We start from the raw sequence: 22,843 nt of genomic DNA on the forward strand, positions 1-22,843 counted from the left end.
TCAGGATTTTTCTAACTGACCTGAAAGAAGTGCTTTTGGATTCATTCTGAACAGGCTCTTTTTAAAGCTCAGAATGTCAGTATCCTGAGGCCGCAGGTAAGACTGGGATTAAGGGATAGGTGAAGAGCACATGAAGGATTTTTATCGACAACTTTAGGCCTCCCTTGGTTCATTGAACAAGACTTCTTCTTTTTTTAAAAAAGATTTTATTTATTTATTTTTAAAGAGAGGGGAAGGGATGGAGAAAGAGGGAGGGAGAAACATCAATGTGTGTTTGGCTCTCATGTGACCCCCCAATGGGGACCTGGCCCACAACCCAGGCTTGTGCCCTGACTGGGAATAGAACCTGCGACTCTTTAGTTTGCAAGCTGGCGCTCAGTACACAGTACACGGAGCCACACCAGCCAAAGCAGACTTCTTAAAATAAAACACGCTTTTCCCAAAACTCCAGATTTCAATATTAATAATATTAAACTGGCTGATGATTGGATGCAAAATGTAGATATCAACACTTTTTAGCAATTTCCAAAATACTCCCTGCTGTTTGTGTTCTCTCACTGGGTTAAAGCCAATTTTTAAAAATGCTAATGACCTGCAACCTTCGTGTGATTTCAAAAGAATGTGCATACATTTTTAAAACTATTTCTGCGATTTTTTTATTCCAACTTAATTTCTGTCTTAAAATGATCATCATGCTCTCGGTTCCAGTAACAGACATCTGGTTCTGTCTGCATCTTACATCTTCCTTCCCACACATTTCATAACTCATTGGGCATTTCTTTTTTTTTTTTCTTTGACCAGTATTTGACATTGAAATCTCTCTTTGGCCGAGCCTTCTAGCTTATTCCAATAAATGCATTATTTCAACAGCATTTTGTTTTTAGTACCTACTGCGAACCAGGCCCTGATTCCATAGTGATGCTATAACATATAACGGGATTTTAAAAAGTCTTACCTTGAGGTTTCCACCAAATTTTACTTCTTTTTATGAATCTCCTTCTTTCTTTTGCTTCTTCTCTTTCTCTCTCTCCTCCTCGGCCTTTCCTTGTTTCATCTCTTCCTCTGCGGGTTCCCACTCTTTGAGGAGGGGCAGGATTTCCTGCTGCGAAGTTAGCTGGTTTCTGGGAGGAGTCAGAAGATCTGATTCAGGCTGGAACCAGCTGGTCTGCCACCTGATACAAGAAGGTGAAACCCAGGCCAAGGAAGAGCGCCCTATGCTAGGACAAAAGTTGCAGCCAGGAGGCAGGAAGAAGAGCCCAAAGGGAAGCCAGGGTGGGCCCATCCTGGGCCACAGGCATCAGGGTTCCCCAAAGGACAGAGAAGCTCCCGAGGCAGCCCAGGGCCTGAATGACTGGAAGTGGTCCTGGTTGCCCTGGAGACTTACCCAATACTATTGTCAGCTCTAAACATGCCCAGAGGCGCACCAGGCAGAACCCTTGTCCTACCTTCAGCAGGCAAAAGTGCTTAACTCTCAGATTCCTGGCTTTGCCTCAAAGAAAAGTGCTTTAGCAGGGACCAGGTTTGGGCAGATTTTCCTTCCCCACAAGGAGAGACTTTAGCAACTCAATATTCTCTATGTGTTTACATATTTCCCAATTAAAATCTCCTTAAGCAATAATCTATATGATTTACAAACCATCATTATGGTGATCCCATCAACAGAAGTGTAGATGGTAGAGAGGAGATAGGAGCCTTCAATAGGATCCAGGTAGGGTAGGGTCTTCATAGGTAGAGACAATAATTTCAGCCTGATTTACACCAATTAATGAAGGGGCATCATTACCTAATTAATCAATGAAACATCATTATCCAATTAATACCCAATTCAGAGGTTTTCACTCTTTTGAACTAAGGCATGGACAATAGTGTGTCAACAAAAAGGTCACTTTCTTCATTCATTTATGTATTCACTATTCAACAAATATTTATTTAATGAGCACCTACTCCATGCCAGGTACTGGGTTAGGAGCTGGGAATAGAGTGGTGAGCCAAACCAGATATAACTCTGCCCCAGCGGACAATGCAATAGATATGTATGTACACCTGTTGATTTTGAGAAGCTCTCTGAGATTTGGGGACATCAGTTTAGAGGAAGAACTGGAATTGTTGGGTGCTAATGGCTCCTTTGGAGCAGGATCATTGGTTTCAGAGTCTTTGAGAAAGACCATACTGGAATTAGAATTTTGTTCTTTAAACCTCAGCATATGAGTTAAAGATATTAACTATTGACTCTTTAGATTTCCGGGGTTCCTTTCAAATATATTAACTTTTTCTGGGGTTCCTTGTAAGTGAATTAATTTATTGATTTTGACATGCCAAAATTTCTCCATGATGTTCATTGTTAATCTAAATCAAAAGTTTTTGCTCTTTATCAAAGTAAGTGCAAGAGTTTGGATAATAGTGCAACTTTATATGGAAAGCAGGAGTTCTTCCAAGAGGAAGTTGTGGTTTTTAACATAGAAGAACCCAAGAGAGTCCCTGGCTGGGTAGCTAAGGTGGTTAGAGCACTGTCCCAATACGCCAAAGTTGGGCACACACGAGAATCAACCAATGAATGCATAAATCAAGTGGAACCACAAACTGATGTTTCTTTCTCTCTCTCTCTCCCTACCCCTTCCTCTCTCTGTCTTTATAATCAATTTTTTAAAAGTAAGATTTATAAGAACCCAAGAGAGACAAAAGAGGCTGCTTAATAAGAATGTATGCCTGCAGATGTTATCTTAAGTTCCCTTTCTAAGCAAAAGTTAGGAAATGTAGTTAATAGGCCATGTAGTTAATATCCTGACAATCTTTGGCCCTGGAATACAGACTAAAAGTAACCTGTCACACATTGACCAAACAGTGTCCTCATGAATGTTTTATGGGTATCTAACGCTAAATTTGACTAATTGCCCTTTTCTGAATTGATCACCAGTCTAATGGGCCTCCCACTGTTATCCCTTAGAACCAGCTTGGATTAGATTGGGGGCTTATTGGGCCATCTCATATGAAACGCTCCCTTATTAATTTATCAGAAACAAAGCATTCCAGAACAGAACAAAAACACATAAAATAAGACTTTATAATATAGACAAACAGAATCAAAAGCAAAGTGAGCACCAGGAGAATAAGCAGTTTAATACAAAAGTAGTTAAATGGTACAGTTCCAGAACAAAGTGTCTAATGAAAATACACAAACCTGTGTCTAATTAGTCAAAGATATACCTTCTAAACACAATGTCTAATGACCTTATACAAAAGCCTTGATATAATTATTTACTAGAATGCACATCTGTAAACTAAAATTTCTAATTACTTTATACAAAGATTGAGGTGAGAGGTCAATGAAGCTAGCTGAGTTTAGATTAGTGTTCGGCCTGATTTATCTGGCAGCAGATTGAAGAACAAATACGGTTTGAGCCCGAGGAACCCAGTAAGTAGACTTGTTGATTTGAGTTCGGGAATTGGTGTCCTTTCCCACACACAGGTAGGCTGATATAATCTATGGAAGCATATTTATTTGTTGATTGGTTGGCACTCTGAAATGTATTTATGGGTGAGTCAGTTCTTGGTTGGCTGGCCCTTTGGGCTATCACTGATTGGTTGGCTTGTAAAAGTGTGTTGGTGAGTCGTCATTGATTGAGCTGATAGGTTCAAAACTAGTTCTGGGTATCATGATGATAGAGCAGTCAAACTTTTCCCAAGCCTGTGTTAACTTTTAAATATTCTTACAGCTGATTCCTAGTATTTGTTTTCGCTGAACATAGTGCAAATTGGTATCTGATATAACACAAAATAATATATTTACTTATATTCAGAGATCAGAGTTCCATGTTTTGTACAGAGCAGAGCGACCAATAAGTGTTTCATTGTGACCAAGTTTGAGAACTATTAGGTTCAACCAGTAGGTTTAGGTATTTTCTAAGAGGCAAGAGTATTCATTAGATAAATTTAATCGGGAGGTAGTTTATTTGGGGAATTAAATTCATTACTTTCAAAAGTCATCCAGCAAGAAGGAAAATATTTGTCGACCTGCTGAGAGAGAGAATGAAGAGAATATATTGGAAACAGAGAAAAGGTGGGGTGGTGCGTTCTAGAAAAGCAACCCTTATTTGGTAATTGTACAAAACAGAATCCTAGCCTCTTGTAATTGCATGGGACCCCAAAGGTCATGAGACTAACATCCCTCAAGTTCAGAAATTTCCTCTTCAGGTTATTCGGCCCCTAGCAGATGACTTCTAACCTCCTCTTGGGTGCTTTTAGTAATGGGCTACTTAACATCAGGAGACACCTCATTATGTTTTGAAACACTCTGATTTCTTGACCTAAGATATGCTTCCTTGTACTCCAGCTTTTCAGTCCTGGGTCTGTACTTTCAAGCCACATAAAATAAGTCCATTTTATTATTCTGTATTGGATCAATATGGCAGTCTTCAACTGTTTGTAGGCAATTGCTCTGTGACACAACTGTATCTTCTCTTCTCTAGTGATCCATTTACTTCTGCATGTGACAGGGTTTCTTGACTTTTATTTGTCCAAGTGACTCTAATTGAAGCAGTTTTGTCTTAAATTATAACAACAACAACAGTCATTGGCTGAAAGCTCACCATAGATGACCCTTGACCAACACAGGTTAGAACTGCATGGATCTATGTTTACGAGAACCTTTTCAATAAACACTTGAACTGTTTTGACCTAGCTGGTGTGGCTCAGTGAATTGAGCACTGGCCTGTAAACCGAAAGGACACCAGTTCAATTCCCAGTCAGGGCACATCTCTGGTTTCTGTGGCTGGGCCCTGGTTAGGGGCATGTGAGAGACAACCAATTGATGTTTCTCTCACACTTCAGTGTTTCTCTCCCTCTCTTTCCCTCTCCCTTCCCTTCTCTCTAAAAATAAATAAATAACATATTAAAAAATACTTGTACTGTTTTCAAGCCATGATTGGGAATCCATGGTTTGAAGGGCTACTGTATGCATTGATTTATGTTATTTTATATGGGGCACTTGAACATCCACAGGTTTTGCTATCCCCAGATGCAGCGGGGCTTGAGTCAATCCTCCATGAATACTGAAGGTAGTTGATTTGGGGGGGAGCCAAAGTTATATTAGGATTTTTGACTGCAACACAAGTCAGTGCTCTTAACATTGTTCAAGGGTCCACTGTACATGCCAGGTACTCTCTAAGCACTTAACTCACTTAATCTGAAACATTATTTTATAGATGGGAAGAAAATATAAGTAACTTGAGGCAGGCAGTTTATAAGTAACTTACTTGTTGAGGTCCTTAAATCTTATAAATAAGAAGTTGGAATGCAAACCCAAGCAATCCAGGCAGTGGGACTTAACTTCTTTTGTTTCTCTCCTGCCAGATGGCCAAGTAAAAAAAAAACAACAACTTCTCTTCCCTCTTTCTGGATATTCTAGTTTCACCAGGAAGGTGTTATTTTGTTTTAACAATCCTGTCACTAGTCCTTGTTGGCTTATGTTGAACTTGTAATTGGTGGAAATACGTATGTCTTTTTCACATGATCTGCTGCTAGAATAAGCTTTCATAATTTGTGGCTATGCATCTGCTTTTTTTGGACCATAATTCTGTGCTCTTTTTCCCTATTTCATTCCAATAAGTTAGCTTCAGTGCATGGCCCCAATCTGTTGAGTTGTTTTGAATCCTGACTCTACTATTCAGCTCTCCATCACCACCAGAATTGATGTGTACCTTCTGTGACTTCTCCTAGATTGCTGATGACATTGTCAACTAGGACAGGGCCAAGGACCAATTTTGTTACTGGATTGGAAGAGGGTCTTATCATGTTGGCTCACAAGCAGGCATTGTCTTGTGAGACTACTTCAAATTCTTGGTTTTAAAACCACTAAGCTGATCCTTTCCCCTTACTTTTCTTTAACCCAGGGTTTCTCGACCTCAGTCCTATAAACATTTTGAACTGGAGGATTCTTTGTTGTGGATGGCTATCCTGTGCATTCCAAGATGTTTAACAGCATCCTTGGCTTCCACCCACTAGATGTTACCTGTAGTGTCCCTCCTTCCCTACCAGACAACTAGAGACGTCTCCAGACATGGTCACATGTGCCCTGGTGTGACAAAGTTGCTCCCTCTCCCGCTGGGAACCATTGCTCTAACTTCATAGTCAGTTAATTGAGCAATCAAATATTTATTAAGAACTTGCAGTTTCCCTAGGACTTGATAATTTCTATAACCACTAAAGAGGAAGCTATAGTCCTTGACCTCAAGATTATACTATGAGAAATATGATGAAATCCATAAAACAACCGAAGAAAAAACTTCACTTCTGAGTAATCCAGTATGAAACCCAGACAGTATGATCTATAAGAATTCAGAAAAATGAGAAGATCAGTTAGAACAGAGAAGATTTCAATAATGTGGACTTAATTGAGTTGGGTATTTTGAACATATATAAACATGAGGCATAGCTTTTAAACTAAAAATATATAGGCATCACTTATATATTCAGGCAAATATGTAAAATATATATTTTCTTATACACAGGCAAACCTAAAAACAGGCATTATCTTCTAAACAAAAAATTGGAGTGTATGATTTGATATATGGTTTGGCAATAGGCAGAACACGTCAGATCATACCTGTCTTGGAGAATTTGATGTTGGCTTCAGAAGATGTGGAGATTGCAGGTTGGAGGATGTTCAGGTGGGAAGAGTAATGTGAACAAAGGTACAAAACACTGAAAAGGAGGTGCCAAGGTACGTGCTGGGCAGTCTGAGAAGGCATTGAAAGGCTGGGATAGAAGCAGAGCACAGACACACTGTGGCATGGAGTTTAGTCTGTGATATTTCCTGAGTGGAGGCGTGGCAGGATGGAAGGAAGACAGTCTGGCAGGGGCTTGGTTTGGGGTGAATGTCCTAGGGGGTGGTTTTTGAACTCTTGAGAGCTGGACAGGGCCGTGGCTAAATGGAAGGAGAAAGCATTAACATAACAGGGGAGGCATTTGGGAAGACCAGCTGGAAGAATGAGATTGGGTGAATTCCCAAGAAGTTTTTGGACATGTAAGGCGAGGTTATGTATTAACAGAAAGGTGAGCTTCCCAATTTGGAAACAGGGAGAACAGTGGTGCCATATTCTTCTCTTCCTTTACATGTCTGTTTTCCTTTGATTAATACCACCCCATTCTGATTGTTCTTTTGTTTGGAGTCAAAACTTACATCACAGGGGGAGATGACATTTTATTGGAGCCGGGAAGCCTGGGTAGGATTTGAGCAGGAACAACGTGGAGGGGTGTGTGGGAGGGCAAGGTGGTAGAGAGAGCGTCTGATCAGAGCCAATGACAGGAGCCACTGGTGAGTTTGGCAAAAAGGCATAGCTATTGACTACAAGAGTGAAGTGTCTGTGTTTGGTGAGGCAGGAGACATGTTAAAATTGCAAGGAGAGTGGCCATCAGGCCCATGCCCCTAGCTCCCTCCTTAAGAGCCATGGTTCAAAATTTCCTTTGCTGAGTTCTATGGAGACACTGAAGTAGCTATTACCGCAAGAAAACTTTGTCCTGGGAGGGAGAGGGCTGAGGTCTGTGCCTCTGTGCCAACCTGTCTTTTTTCCTTCTAACCAAGAGCTTCTCTTATTGTGATCTGAGTTCCTAAGGAGGAAGGCTGGGCAGAACCAGACATTTAATTAGGGGTTCTTGGAAGCTTGCCTTCAGTCTCTTCCTACCCACCAGCTGCCTGGCGTTCTCCCTCCTCTTGCCCTCCTTCTCTTGTTAAAATACAATTAGGAAGAAGGCAGTATCAGCCATAGGAGCCTCTGGTACACAGGTGTGAAGTGACAAATGTTTTTTTTTTCCCCCTCCTATCCATGTACTCTAGCTCAGAAGTTGATTTAGCTTCTCACCTAAAATGCTAAGTCTGGTGGGACTTAGAGAGGTTTTTCTCTTCCCACCCTTAACGTGGAACAAAACCAAATCCTCAACAGACTTACAAGCATGCAACATGACCAGCAGACTCCCTAGCAGTGAAGACAGTATTTCCTGACCTGTGGGGAGCTGCCCTCTTTCCGCGGTGCTCACTCAGGCCTGACTCCTCGCACCAGCACGCCCAGCCCGGGGGGTCATGCCCCTCAGGAATCAGAGACTGAGAGATTGTATTAAAATATCTTTTATTTAAAAATGATGGTCATTGTAAAAACAATAATAATAATAATAATACCGATAATATAAAAAGCACTTCTCCTCCTTCTGCTCTAGTGCAAATGGTAGATGCACCGGGCTCAAAGATACGGAGTTTTGGACATGTCATCCTTCTCTGGCGCTGCACAGCAGCGAAACTCATCCCAGACTGCTCGTGGTGGAGCTGCGAGCTAGCTCATCTCCAGGAGTCAGTGGCTTCTCCAAAGCCCGTCCAAACAGCACAGGACTCAGGCTCTCTTCTACTTGAATCAGTGTTAGTTTCTGGGTCTCTCTCTCTCTTTCTTTCTCTCTCTGTCTTTCTCTCTCTCTCTTCTTTCACCTCTACTGGTCTCCCACAGTTTCTAGGAGGCGTGCTGCCGGTTGGCTAGGGCCCGGCTGCAGAGGATGGCGTCCGGTTGTTTGTCCTTCTCCCGCAGGGCTTCTGCCTGCAGGGCCCGGCGCTCCCGGACAGCCCGCAGCGCGGCCAAGGCAGCATCCTCCTCGCGCAGGCGGCTGGCGGCCGTAAAGGGGCTGCACACGGTCTCCATCAGGCCCAGCACCACGCCTAACAGGGCCAGCACGCCGCCCACCAAGTACAGCTTCACCAGTTTCCCGCTGGGCTTCTGGGCCATCATCTCCTTGACCAGGGGGATCAGCTCCTGTACCGTTTCCATCCCGGCTCTGGGCTCCTGGGGGCGGGAGGGACCTGCAGGAGGAGAGGAGCAGAAAGGAGACCGTTAGCACTGAAGAAGGGCGCCAGCTGCCTGGGCGCGCCTCCCCCGACCCCCTCGACCCCCAGAAAAGGGCCCGCGGGCCCCGCCGCGCTGTGCCGGCCCAGCTCACCTGAACTGCGGCGAGCGCCCGGGAGGCTGCGCGAGCTGGGGGCAGGGGGCGCGTCTGTCGGCCCGGCGGGCTCCGCTCTCCTCCTCTTAGGCAGCTGCGGCTCTGCCAGATGGAGACTCCGCAGCTGACACCTCGGCAGCGGCCGCTTATATCTTTTCTCCAAAACCCGCCTCCTCGGCTCCTGGGCCGGGGCCAGCGCCGCGTGAGCCAGAGGGAGGCGGGGGAGTGGGGGAGGAAGGGGGAAGAAGGGGAGGAGCGGGGCAGGAACCCGGTGGGGCGGGCTGGGGATTGGGGCGGCCACGAGCTGCGCACGCCGAAGAAGTGTGAGCAGGGTCCTGGGAGGGCGGACCTGGACGTGGGAAATCACGTCCTGGGTGCGCTCAAGGGTGAGAACCCGAGCCCAGGGAGGCGCCCAGGGAGGCACCCGGGTACATCTTAGCAGTGTGGGTGGGTGCACGACTTCTCTCGTCCTGGGCAGCCTGAGAAGGGCCCCTAATGTGGGTATCTAGGGTTATACCTAACAGGAGAATCACTGGTTTTTATTCAGAAGTGTTGTCATCTTCCCACAGGTGTGCAGGTTTTAGAGGAGGAAGGCAGGGGGAGGGGTCCGGGCAAAGAACAGAACTCGTGTCCAGGTTCTGCGTAAGGCAACGTGTGCTTTGACGGTTTCTTTCCAGCCTGACTGATTTTACTCACAGGTGCTTGCATTGTTAAGGTCGCTGATAACTATTTCTTCGGGTGCTCCGTTATGGCCAGTGTGTGTGTGTGTGTGTGTGTGTGTGTGTGTGCACATGACATCAGCCTCTGTGCCTACAGGCATTTCTGTATATTTCTGTGCATCAGGAAACTGCCATGAAATTCAAATTGCCCCTTTTCCCCTTTAGATGTGAAGTTGGGGGCTGAGAGGAGGCGAAGATGGAAGAGGGGCTGTTGGTAAAAGTTAGTGGGCTCGTCTGGACTCTGATTCATGCTATTTAAAAAAATTATTCGCCACTTCCCTGAATCTGGAGGTACAAGAGTGTCAGCTCAGCTTATCATAGAAACAGTACAGGAGCAGAAGGCTGAGAGTAGAGTTTGGGTAAGAAGGTAAAGAATAGAAAGCACTCTTGGGAGAGTAGGCCTGTGACTAGGATTAAACATCCCTGACGTGTGTGTGTGTGTGTGTGTGTGTGTGTGTGTGTGTAGGGGGTGTGTTCTATTTTAGCTTTGGTTCTTCATGTACCAGAGGTAACAAGTCAGGGAAAAAGAGAAATGGGTAGGCCAAAGGGCTTTAAAAAAGGAAGGGAACTGGCCGGGGAAGGGGAAATCAGACTGGCCAGAAAATTGCAAAGGTCAGTGATGCAATCCTGGAGCAGCCTGTCCTAACCATTCAAGCAGAGCCAGGTGGGGGGGGGGGGGGAGAATGGGGCCTGGGGGTGGGGGGATGGGGAAGAGCTGTTTCAGAGATCAAAAATTTGAGTATCTGAAAATTTTAACAATAATCTTTATTTGGGGCTCTGAGGCAATTTTCGAGACAATTCTGTTAAAAAAAACAGCCATAACAATTCTTCTTTGCCTTGGCTATTCGTAGTTCAGGAAATACGATTGGTTTGTGCAGATCGGGCAAGGTTACCTAAATAGCTTATTTAACATTCTACATTTTTGTCTGCAGACAAGCAGTCAAGGCAACCAAGGGCCGGATATGGATTATTCCTGGAGGATTGTGTCCCCTGCTTATTACTCTTGTCACCTTGTCAGGCAGGAAAATTCCATAACAAGGGACCAAGTAGAGATTAATATCAGTCATGCCATTTTCTTTGAATCTTCCTTATAATTTTGGAGAAGTCTCTAACAACTGGCAGAAATGATCTGTGAGCTTTGCCAAGACCTGTGAGTGTTGGCAAGCATCGTGGCTCTTGGAAGAACATTATTATCAGAAATCAGGGCTTTTACCTGGTTTCTGCTCTGATGGTGAATCAGCTCAGCTTTGAACACAAAACTCTGAAATTAACATGTCAAAGAATTTCCTGTGTTCTGTAACTCAAAGACGCAATCTTTTAAGGTCAGTGGATTTTCATTTAACTGGGGTTCCCCTTTCTTGTGATTTGCGGTGGTAGAGCACATCACCACCTCACATGAGTTCCCATCTTGCCCTCTTTGAGAATCTGACTTTGACCCCCAGGCCCTGCCAGCTTACTAGCCAAGGCCGAGTAGGGAGGGCAGCAAGGGGCATGGATTAGGGTTGCCCGTATTGTTGCTGTTCTGGTTTAGGTAGTAGCTGGGGCTGAGTGGGAGATGAAGGAAATAGAGGGCTGAGGAATCCAGGATCACTTCCTACCTAGGAATTTCTGACACAGCTCCTCTGCCTGGGTGGGGAAGGAGAGCCCAGGCTCTAGGGTAGGAGATTAGATAGGGCTTGGGAAACTAAGCCCATGCTTTAAAGCACTGATGTCACTTTAGGGATGTAAAGCCTTGTGTTGCATCACCCAGGTCAGACACAGGTTATAGCTATGAAGGTCTGACCAGCCTTGGCGACCACCTGTCCCTCTTTGCCCAGGACTGAGGGACTTTCCCAAGAGGCATGACTTACGGTGCTGAAACTGGGACCATTCTGGGCAGGATGGAACAGTTAGTCACCCTGCCTTAGAGCCTACCCCAGTATTAATCCTTGCCATTTGTAGCAAGACAAGGAATGCCAATTTAAAATTTATTTTGCTTTCCAAATCCCTTTCTTCCAAACATTAAAGTACCCAGAACCATCTGCAGAGGAAACAATCAAAATGGGTGACATGTGGTCCAAGGGAGAGAAGTACAGAAGAGGATAGAGCTGTCCCTATAAATGTGCGTTTTAGATTGAAGGAGCAGGGGACAGAAGGGGGATTTAGATTGAAGGGGGGATGGGAAAGAGCTGTTTCAGTGATCAAAAATTTGAGTATCTGAAAATTTTAACAATAATCTTTATTTGGGGCTCTGAGGCAATTTTCGAGACAATTCTGTTAAAAAAACAGCCACAACAATTCTTCTTTGCCTTGGCTATTCATAGTTCAGGAAATACGATTGGTTTGTGCAGATCGGGCAAGGTTACCTAAACAGCTTATCTAACATTCTACATTTTTGTCTGCAGACAAGCAGTCAAGGCAACCAAGGGCCGGATATGGATTATTCCTGGAGGATTGTGTCCTCTGCTTATTACTCTTGTAACCTTGTCAGGCAGGAAAATTCCATAACAAGAGGTCTTTTGGATGGTTGGCTGTGCATGAACCTGAATTATTATAGTATTATTTTGTTAACCTGCTGCTTGCTGCCCACTGAAGTCATTACCCACTAGGATCCATGAAGTAGGGAGGGGATCATCATAGGAAACATGACAAAATGACAATATTTTTCTGTCCTTGAGTCATTTTCATTTCATGTAAATTTGTTTCGGACAGAAGGTTTCTTATTACTCATCTATCAATAGGTGGTTATTAAATCTACACACTAACCTTTATCTTCCTCTGGTCTTATAGACTCGTGTTCGAGGGTCTAGACATTTCTGTGTGGTCACTCTGCTGTTTTCATAAAGCTTGACACACTTAAAACAAGGTGCCCCACATTCTCTGTACTCTACACTCAGTCACCCTCTCAATGCCCTTATTTGGAGCAGTGGCACCTCCATTTTACCTGTTCTCTGGGCTTGAAATATGGTGGCATTTTCTGGGTGAGACCTTCCCTGACCAATTCATCCCACTCTGCTCTGCCCAACGCCCCACTTTATTTTTCTCAATAAGACTTAGTACCTGAGTTTATGTTGATAGATTTATTGGTTTGCTTTTTGTGTGGTCTTCCATGTCCTTTGCAGAAAGAGCTTCGTGAGGGCCTGGACTTTGTTTAGTTCTTCTCTGTGTCCATAAGGCCCAGACTCTTTCTTGGTACAGAGTAGATACTTAATAGGCAACCATGAAATTAATGAAAGTCAATTTCACTGGACTGTGAAGTCTGGTTGGGGAGGGACCATGTTAATGAAGTTTGCCTGAACTAAGACTTTTAGTAGATGTTCAAAGAATCATTAAGGATTTTGGGGGGGGGCAGTTTTTTGCTGTTAGTCTTCCTCTCTGACCTATTTCAGACACTACTATGAAAAAAACCTTCCTAAATTACATTGATATTTTTAATTGCCTGTTTACAGCCTGGGATGATGTCTCACCCACACGATGAACTCCCGGATTCTGCATGTTGGATTTGCTTGACTAATATTCATGGAATCCAGGACCTCTATGAGCCGATCTCCCCTACTCACCTAACTTTATCTCTCATAGTTCTTCGACAAGAACCCTTTGCTCCACCAGTGGGTTTCTCATGGCCAGAGAAGTAATTTGTTCCCATTGTTGCTGCCTCACCTTGGCTCGTACTCTTGTTCCTACCTGAGGTGCTGTTCTCTTCCTAGTCTGTCTTCCGTCCTTCAGTTCCTGTGTTCCAGGAAGACACCCCGCCTGTGCCAGCACACCCTGACCACTCCTCCCTATGAATCTCAGCTGCCTTGTGGCTTGTACTGCCCAGGCGGGTGCTGCAGTGTGGACCGTGCCATACAGCTCTCCCTTGTTACCCATGGGCTTGCCCTGTGTCTGTGGAATGTAAAATAGGGGCCTAATCAATGCTAGTTACACAGGCCTGAAAGTCAGCACTGGGATAGAGACTACAAAATGTCAGTTAAAATTCTCTCGGGAGGTTATTTTGGGCACAGTGGTTTGTCCTCACGGTTGTGATTGCCCAAGACCTGGCAACTTGGCTGAGTTCCCTCCACTCTGGCGCCCTCACCTTTCACTTGCACTCCCAGCTCAGTGTGTGACGTTGCAGCGCTTGGCTCACTTTGGGGCACCCCGCCAATAAGCTCCTGGCCTCTTCAGAGCAACTCTGAAGAACAGACCCTTTATAGACATTTTGCTTTTGTCCCTCATGGCTTCTGGCCCAGCAGAGCCACTGCTGCCAGAGCATGCAGGGTGTGCTGGGAGCCTTGGGGAGCCACGAGCACCCCGCTGCCCACATACCGCTTCTGAATCACAGCACTGTACTTCACAGATTGCATTCAGCACCAGGGACTTCCCCCAAGTTCAAATACTGGCTGGACTTGAGAGTACAGGGATCTGGAGTCAAACAGACTTGGGTTCATTTAAGTCTTGGCTCCTCTTACCAGGGTTTGACCTTGGAAAAGTAACTTAACTTCTCTAGCCTCCATTTCCCTGTCTACAAAGGGAGAGTGATGATAGCACCTATTCAGTGGGGTGTGCTGAGGTCTGAATGAGCTACAGCACTATAAGGGGCTTATAAGTGGTCTGGCAAAAACGAAACAATCAATACATGTCATTGATGCAGTTATTATTGTGTTGTTATTCAGCTGTCTTTACCTCCTGCTCCATGTCAGCAGTTCCCATGGTCCTTTATTCCAGCCCAGGACACTCACATTCCCTACACAGCATATAGGCAGGAATAAGGTCCAAAAACATTTACTGAAGCTGGCTGTGTGTTCAACACTGAGTTAAATGTTGTTGTACAAAGCAGAACACAAAGTTTTCCTTGCCCCAAGTATATCATATTCAACTAGAGGACACAGACTAGATAAGTTATTACATTATACTAAGGGAAGCACAATAATAAAGGTATATACCACGTAGGCAAATAGAATGAGAAGTGCACTGATTCAATTTGGGAAGGAGGTAGTCAGAGAAGGCCTAAGAGTAGATCGTGACTGAGCAGCTGAGGGTGTTCAAGGATGGATAGTGTTCACCAGGTAACTCTGGGGTGGAGTCAGGGTTCAGGGTTGGGGAGGCCTGGACTGAGAAAGGACGGCATGTAACAAGGGGAGGCCTGAGAGAGCATTGCAAGGTCTGGGAGAAGTTAGGGAAGATTGGTGTTAGAGCACAGAGGATGGGTTTTGGGAAATGGCAGGAAGTGAGGCAGTGATAGAGGCAAGAGCCGGGCGTTGAACAATTATATAAATGATCAACTGCATATGCCATTCCTGGGATCTGTTGACCACTCCCTTCTCCTAGAAACACATAATCCTTGGCTTCCATGACATCATAGCCTCTAGTTTTCCTTCTACCTCATTCTGGACACTCCTGAGTCCTTCGTCTCACATTTGCTTTTTATATAACCTCTAAATGTCATATTTCTCAGGACTCAGTGCTGTGGCCTCTTTTCTTATTCTACATGCTCTCTTTGGGTGATTTAGTTTACTCCCAAGGTTTCCATTTCTGCCTCTATCAGATGATGTACAAAGCTGAGCTGTAGACCTGTCTGTGCTACTTGTCCACTTGGATGTTATTCAGGTATCAAACTCACCATGTCTAAAGCCAAATTCAGTACTTCTACCCTTAAACTTTCACCACCATCTTTATTAGTTTAGGCTTTATTGTCTACCTAGTAGCTTGGATCCTAAGCCTGGGGGGCCATCCTTTACTCCTCTCTCTTTCCGTCACCACTCATATGTAAACATCACCAAGACTTGTCATTCTGCCTCTTAAGTATCTCTCAATTTTATTTGCTTTCTGTAGCAATAAGGAACTGAATTATTCTGCAACTACATCACTTGAAAGAAGACCCCAAGATCCAGATGAGGATACAGCTCACCAGAAACTTACTATTATTAGCCTTGTCACTGTCCCAGACATCTGAGTACAGAGTGTGAGTTGAAAAATGGATTTCATTTTAAGCTATTAAGTTTCTAAGAACTGAACTAATATGAGCTGTATACTAGGAGCTTCTGCTGGGGTGATAGAATAAAACTCATTCAAAACTTAACAAAGACCAGGAAGAATAATCAGGATGGGGAGAAGCTGGCTTAGAGTCTATGGTCCATTGTCACAAGCACTTCCTTGACCTCTTCTGTTTCTTTCATATTTGCTCAGAAAGACTTAAACGTGGCTGGAGTCAGCTGTCCATATCAATACACCCATGCAGTTTATGACTGTTGGGATAAATTACCCAGCTGGGCTGACTGTTTATTTTCTGTAAATTTAAGACCACAAACCTCAAGTGGGCCATTTGTTATAACTGATTATGTTTCCCAAGTCACTTATCTTTATTACTCTTGAAAAAGACTTTTTCAAAAATAGGCTATATGCTTCTCTTCCCTGACACCCATGGCCTGGTGAAATAGATAGGAGCTACTTAATTTTCCAACCACCAAATATATCTGCTCTACCTTCTGTCACATTACCAGGGAGGAAGCATCCTGATTCTCTGTGTGTAGAGCTGCCCCTCCATCTGATCCTACTTATCTACTTAAGGTCTTGGGAGTCCATGAATAACTCATGTTGCTTTAGGCTACAAGTAAGAACATCTAATTCAAAATGCTTAAACAATAAGAAAAATATATGATTTCACTAAACAGATATTTCAGGATTAATTAATTAAGTAGTGTAACATTATCAAGAACCATGTTCTTTCCATCTTTCTCACCTTATATCTTCAGCATGGACACTTGTTATAGTCTAGCTTACATTATGGTTCCTAGGTAGTTGCCACAGATCCAGCCATTGCATTCTGTATGACGACATCCAGCAAAAGGAGAGAGGCTGTTCTTTCTTTTTCATTGAGAAGGAAACCTTGCCTAGATTTCCCCAAGAGACTTCCTTTCATTGGCCAGAATTGGGATGAATGCCCATCCCTAAAACTACTTTTGAAGGGAAGGATTACCACCATGATCTTATACCAGGGGTCTCAAAGGTTGTCCCTGGGAACAGCAGCAGCAATATCTGAGAACTTGTGAGAAATGCAGATTCTTGAGCTCTGCCCCAGACCTATTGAATCAGAAATTCTGCATGCAGGACTAGCTATCTTTGATGTAAAAAGTCCTCGAGGTAATTCTGGTGCATGCTAAAGTTTGAGAACCACTGGTTTAGACTAATCTCTGAGCTTTGGAAAGGACAGCTGCCCTGAATACTTGAAAAACACTGGGGATCTTTAGGAAGGAGGAAGGAGGGTTTGGATTTTGGGTAGGGAGTGAGCTTCCTGCCAGATATTTCCCCTTTCCTGAATAATTATTTTCTCCTTGTTTATTATAGTATTCCACCAGTGTATAAACGTACTCTAGTATCTTAAAAAATCTAGTCCATGACCCCAAATCACTATCCATCTCTTGTGAGATTCTTTGCTTCTCTTAATATTATTAGTAACCTACAATCATTATATCAATTTCTTTAACCATTTACCCTTTTACCCACTGCCATATGGTTTCCATTCTCATTCCCCTCCAAAATCTAGTAGGCTGTTTATTGAATGAACTGAATTTTGGCATTCTAGAAACACCTTTTTAAAAAAGATTTTATTTATTTCTAGAGAGAGAAGAAGGGAGGGAAAGAAACATTGATATGAGAGAGAAACATCAACCAGTTGCCTCTGGTATGTGCCCTGACTGCGAATCAAACTGGGGACATTTCACTTTGTGGGACGATGCCCAACCAACTGAGTCGCACCAGTCAGGGCACATCTTACCCTTTTTCAATCAGTGGTTGAGAACCACTGTGGTTCTCAACCACTGATTGCATGTCAGAATCACTGGGGAACTTTTTCTTCTCCTTTTTAAAGACTTTATTTATTTATTTTTTAGGGAGAGGGAAAGGGAGGGAGAAAGAGAGGGAGAGAAACATCAATGTGAGAGAGACACATCGACTGGTTGTCTCTTGCACACTCCCAACTGAGGACCTGGAACCCAGGCACGTGCCCTGACTGGGAATCAAACTGGCAACTTTTTGGTTTGTAGGCCGGCACTCAATCCCCTGAGCCAAATCACCCTGAGCATAAATTTGTTAATTTCTGAAAACTAGGTAACACTCTAAGAGCAGTTAAATCAGAAATTCTTTAAAGTAGGATGCAGACATTAGTACTGTTTAAAACTCTAAAGGTGATTCCAATGTGCAGTCGAAGTTGGGACTGCACATTTAGTTAATGTTGGGGCACCCTAGGGTCCTGCCATGATCTCTCTCCTCCACCCACCTTATTTCCCTGGGTCAGTGGCTCTCAGCCCTGGCTCCCTGACATGAATCAACTCTGAATTTCTGGGGTGATCTAATGTGTAGCTATAGTCGTGAACCACTTCCTAGATGGTTTTCTACAGTTCCATGCTTTGAGACTCAGTACTTTGCTATAGAAATGTCAGCAATTATGACAGTATTTTATGTCTGCACTGTTCAGTATGGTAGCCACTAGCTACATATGTTTATCAAACACTTGAGATGTAGCTAAAGTGACTGATAAACTGAATTTATAACTTTATTTAATTTTAATTAATCTAAATTTACTTATTTATTTATTTATCTATTTTTAGAGAGAGAGGGAGGGAAGGAGAAAGAGAGGGAGAGAAACATCAATGTGTGGTTGCTTCTTGCACACACCCCACTGGGGGCCTGACCTGGTCTGAAACCCAGGCATGTGCCCTGACTGGGAATTGAATCAACGATCCCCCAGTTTGCAGGCCAGTGCTCAATTCACTGGGCCATACCAGCCAGGGCGTAGTTAATCTAAATTTAAATGAAATGACCCCATAAGTGTGTCTGGTGGCTACTGTAACTGGACAGCACAGTCTGTACAATAGTGTCTCTGAAATGTGTTTCTCTTTGAAAAATGTGTTTCCCTCTGCCTACTAAGCTATGTAATAGGTAGCTCTTCTTGGATAGCTCATGGGTGACTTTAACACAATACATGCAAAATGAAGTTCTTGATTTTTTTCAAAACAATTCTTGTTTTTCTCTTAGTCTTTCCCATCTTGGTAAATAGCATCACTTTCTATCCAATTCCTAAAGTCCCAAACATGGAAAGTATCTTTTATTCCCCTTTCTTCACCTTTCTTAGCCATTTTTCAGCCAGTCCTGTTTGTTCTACTTCCAAATACATAATTTAACTTCATGCACTCCTCCCCATTTCCACTGCCTCCAACGTGGGCCAGGCCGCCCTCATTGCTCACACAGAACAGTCAAAGCTAAGAGCCATTGCATTCATAATGCTTTCTAAGGCCTTCATGTGCATTTATTAATCTTATGAACAGCCCTACATGGTGGTTGGACTGTGTATTATTCCTGGTTTTCACATGGGGAAATTGAGGAATAGAAAGCTTATGTAATGTGCCTCAGATCACACAGCTGGTCAGTGGTCGAAATGGGATTCAAAACTAGACAATCTGTATCTTCTCCCCCCTTCTCCTCCTCCCACTCCCCTGTTGCTAACCCTCCATGTGCTCTTCATTTCTAAGATACAGAAAATAAGTAGCATAGATGGTAGGTAGAAAATAGATGGGGGAGGGCAAGAATAGTAGGGGAAATATAGAATCTCAAGAACTTGAGACACGAGGTCATAAACTAAAGGGGGGAAATGGTGGGGAAGGGGGTGTGCAGGGTGGAGGGGAATGAAGGGGGGAAATAGAACAAACATAATGGCATAATCAATAAAATGTATTAAAAAAAACTAGACAATCTGATTCCAGGGTCCACGTTCTTCACTATTTACTGCTGCTCTGTATCTCTGACTGGTTACAAGGTCCCATGTCAGTGGTCTTTATCTTGGCTGTATGTAGGAGTCGGCTGAGGACCTTAAAAAATTACCAATTCCTAAAACGCCACCATTTTGATCTCTTGGGATGAGGCTTAGGCATCAGAAATTAAAGGAACCCCGCCTCCAAACTCCAGGGAATTTCCCCATATAACCACTGCTGAGCATCGCTCGCTCTCAGCAACCTGGTGAAAGTGTAGAGCTACAGAGGAAGATGTCCCAGGAACATGCTATGATCTTAGCTGCTGGGGGCATGGTACACTAATACTTAGTTTTAGGTTGTAATTTCCCTGTGTCATCTCCAAATTTTCAGTAACATTTCTTAAGCTCAACAGCTTTGTGTTTTGCTCCTTTGGAGAAAAGACTGTGTGTTCATTTTGGGCCAAAATAAGCTGGAGAGATTGGGGGCAGCACAGAGAAATGGTTAAAAGAAAGTTAGGCGTGTTTGAGGACAAGCATCAACTAGAATGAATTTGGATTATCTGTTAATATCTCCCTAGGATTTTTGGAACTATGAGTCTTTGTATAGTAGAGAAGAGTGACTCTTGGATGGCTACATAAGTTGAGGCCATTTGGGCTACATAATTAATAAGTCACTTGGCCATTATGTATTTAATGTCTGTGTCTGGAAAGTGATTATATCTGACTTGTTTACCTCTGGATGCCTAGCATAGGATGCGTGCCCAACAAATACTTATTTTGCAAATGAATGGTTCTGGATGTTTTCGTGTTTTGGGGTCAAAAATCAGAAGGGTCTACTGCAGTGTGATGAGGAAAAGCCCAGGTTTTGGGAATGAGGACCAGGCAGAAGCTGGGGACAGAGGGGTGTCAATATATAGACTGATTTGCTGGGAGGATTCAGGCCTGAGCTCAGGGCCCCTGGACAAGTGGGGGAATAGATAACAGGACAACTGTTGATTGCCAGTCATTGGACTTAGAGAAACAAACATCCTTAGACCCTGTCTAGTTGTGAGAAGGGATTCTTAGTGTATAAGGCTTGGAACTCACTGGCCAAAGGTCGGAATGGACCAAAAACTACTACTGGGACACAGCATCTTCAGAAGCACAGCAATAGCAGGGACTGACTGACTTTTTGCTATCCAAGTTCCCTGACTCCGTGGGAGTGACGAAGAATCCATAAAACATGTTTAGGGATTCTTGCTCCCTGAAACATTCTCTCCATTTGTGCCCTCCTCCCCCCCCCGGACCCACACTTCCCCTTTCATCGCCTTTTGAGCTTCTAAAAGCTGGGACTTGACTCCTTGAGGACCTGGACCTATGGCTTGACCCCAGAAGTACTGCAGTTCCAAACCCCGAAAGTACTGCCAGTTTGATTCTTGGAGTTTCTATCCCCAAGTCCCAGCCATGGTGGATGGAATAGGAAGCACAGCCTGGGAAGTCAGCTGACCAGTGCTTTGGCTCTTCATGAATTTTCTCAGGTTTCAATTCTTAGGGAGACGATATTTCATTTTCTGGATGACTTTTTCTCTAGGTTGTCTTGAAAAGGAGTTATGGGGTCATATTCATGGCATCATAGTCTACAAACACTTTTTTTAGGTTTTCCCTTGACCCAAGGATCCATACCAATGAATCAATATCTGTTTATTAAGCACTTTCTGTGTGAAAACTGTATTATACCCCTCTTAGGGGATAAAAAGAATGAGCAAGGATTATCCTTGTCCTCACGGAGTTTGCAGTCCAGGTTTGGGGAAAATCACAAAATAACTAAAAATTGAATAACGTTTATGTCAATTTGAGACAGAAGGGATTTATGAGACAGAACAGAACTGATTGCTAACTGAGTTGCATTGGTGAGGTCTGCCGCTGGAGTTCGGGAAGAGTTGATAGAGAACAGCAGAGAAATCATCACGGACCCAGGAATCTGAAATAGGTCATGGATTTAGGATTTAGCCACAGACACAAGAGGTGGAGGGGGCAGCACAGACAGAACTGGGGCTCAAGCCCAGGTGTGGTCAGAGGAATCGCATAGCTGGGTCAGAGCACTGGCGTGAAGGGGGCGGTGTGAGTTAGTGCCAGAAACGCAGCTCTCTGCCACAAGACCCTGAGCGCCTGGCTGTGGACTCTGGACTGTGATCTGGAGTTAATGGAGCATGTACAGGTCAAAGTGCATTCCGAATCCAACTTAACAAATGGAGCAGTAGGCCAAAACTAACAAGACTAAATGTAATAGCTAAAAGTGCAAAGTCATGTGTGCTTCTGTGTGTATGCATGTGCATGTGTTGCCCACCGTAGAAACAGCCCAAATTCAAGATGGGGTAACCTGTTTTAACAGTATTTGACTTGAAAAAAAGACAGGTGCCAGTGTACCTGTGAGCTCAGTAGGGGTCTGCGGCCTGATTTGGCTGGGAGAAGCCTGAGGCCGTCAGTCATAGCAGCGGGAGTTGAATCTCCAGCACAGAAGTGCTATTATTGGGTCAAAAGCAACCTAGATGCCCATCAGTAAATGAATGGATCAAAAAACTATGGTACATTTATACAATGGAATTCTATGCAGCAGAAATAAAGAAGGAGCTCCTACCCTTTGCAACAGCATGAATGGAACTGGAAAGCATTATGCTGAGTGAAATAAGCCAGGCAGTGAAAGACAAATACCATATGATCTCACCTTTAACAGGAAGCTAAACAACAAAACAAACAAGCAGGCAAAGTATAACCGAAGACACTAAAATACAGAACAGGCTGACAGGAACCAGAGGGGAGAGAGTTTCAGGGAAAAGGGGGAAGGATTTACAGGAACAAGTATGAAGGACACATGGAGAAAAACTAAGGAGGGAAGGGGGGGAAATGGGAGGGAGGTGGGGAGCACTGGGGGGGGGTGGGCTGGGATGGGAGTATAAGACAGAAAACTGTACTTGAACAATAATTAAATAAATTTTAAAAAGAAGAAGAATAACAAAAAAAAAGGAGTGCTATTGGCATACTTTCTTCTCCGAAGTCCGTGAAGAGGGCTGCGTTACTCAGATGGGCCCACATTCATACAAGAGCTTTATAAGTTCTTTCCTATGGGAGAGTTTTATTCTCATGTGCTGTTTCCATCCAGGTTCTTCTTGGATTTAGAGCCCACTTCACTTTCTCAGATCATTGTGCATCTTCATGCAGAATTTTCTGAGCCATTTGGGGTGACACTTACAACAGCTGTCCAGGAGAAAAAGGTGTCATTGTATAGCTGGCTGTCTGGGACTGAAGGATGTCCTGGGACAGGGAATTTTCAGAACTTAAACAAGGAGAACACTGAGCTGAAACAGGGAGAGTTCTGGCAAATTAGAATGGCTGGTCATCCTGCAACACACTGGCATGCGCTTCCTGAAGATTTGCCCTTGTTTGCAGTGGTGTTTCTCTTAAACAC

General features: G+C 43.9%; 2 protein-coding genes across 5 annotated transcripts in view; one reads left to right on the plus strand and one right to left on the minus strand.

Moving 5' to 3' along the window:
* LAMB3 (laminin subunit beta 3) overlaps positions 1-22,843 on the plus strand; it is a 120,936-nt gene that overhangs the window by 53,262 nt on the left and 44,831 nt on the right. For 2 of the 4 annotated variants that reach the window (XM_053658600.1, XM_053658618.1), the window contains exon 1: positions 9,291-9,359. The exons of 1 other annotated variant lie outside the window; for it this stretch is intronic. The gene's annotated coding sequence lies outside the window, so the exon portion shown is untranslated. Of the gene's footprint in view, positions 1-7,296; positions 7,313-9,290; positions 9,360-22,843 lie in introns of those variants that run through there. One more of the 4 variants, XM_053658609.1, reaches the window with a different exon arrangement.
* On the minus strand, positions 8,104-9,112 carry G0S2 (G0/G1 switch 2). The gene is made up of 2 exons (XM_037136965.2): positions 8,974-9,112; positions 8,104-8,836 (listed from the first exon to the last, which is right to left on the minus strand). The coding sequence occupies exon 2, from the start codon at positions 8,802-8,804 to the stop codon at positions 8,493-8,495; it is 312 nt and encodes a 103-aa protein (XP_036992860.2). The 5' UTR covers positions 8,805-8,836; positions 8,974-9,112; the 3' UTR covers positions 8,104-8,492.

Source organism: Artibeus jamaicensis, unplaced genomic scaffold (genome assembly GCF_021234435.1).
Source record: "Artibeus jamaicensis isolate MK-2021 breed Jamaican fruit bat unplaced genomic scaffold, CSHL_Jam_final contig_2170, whole genome shotgun sequence".
Classification (NCBI taxonomy): domain Eukaryota; kingdom Metazoa; phylum Chordata; class Mammalia; order Chiroptera; family Phyllostomidae; genus Artibeus; species Artibeus jamaicensis.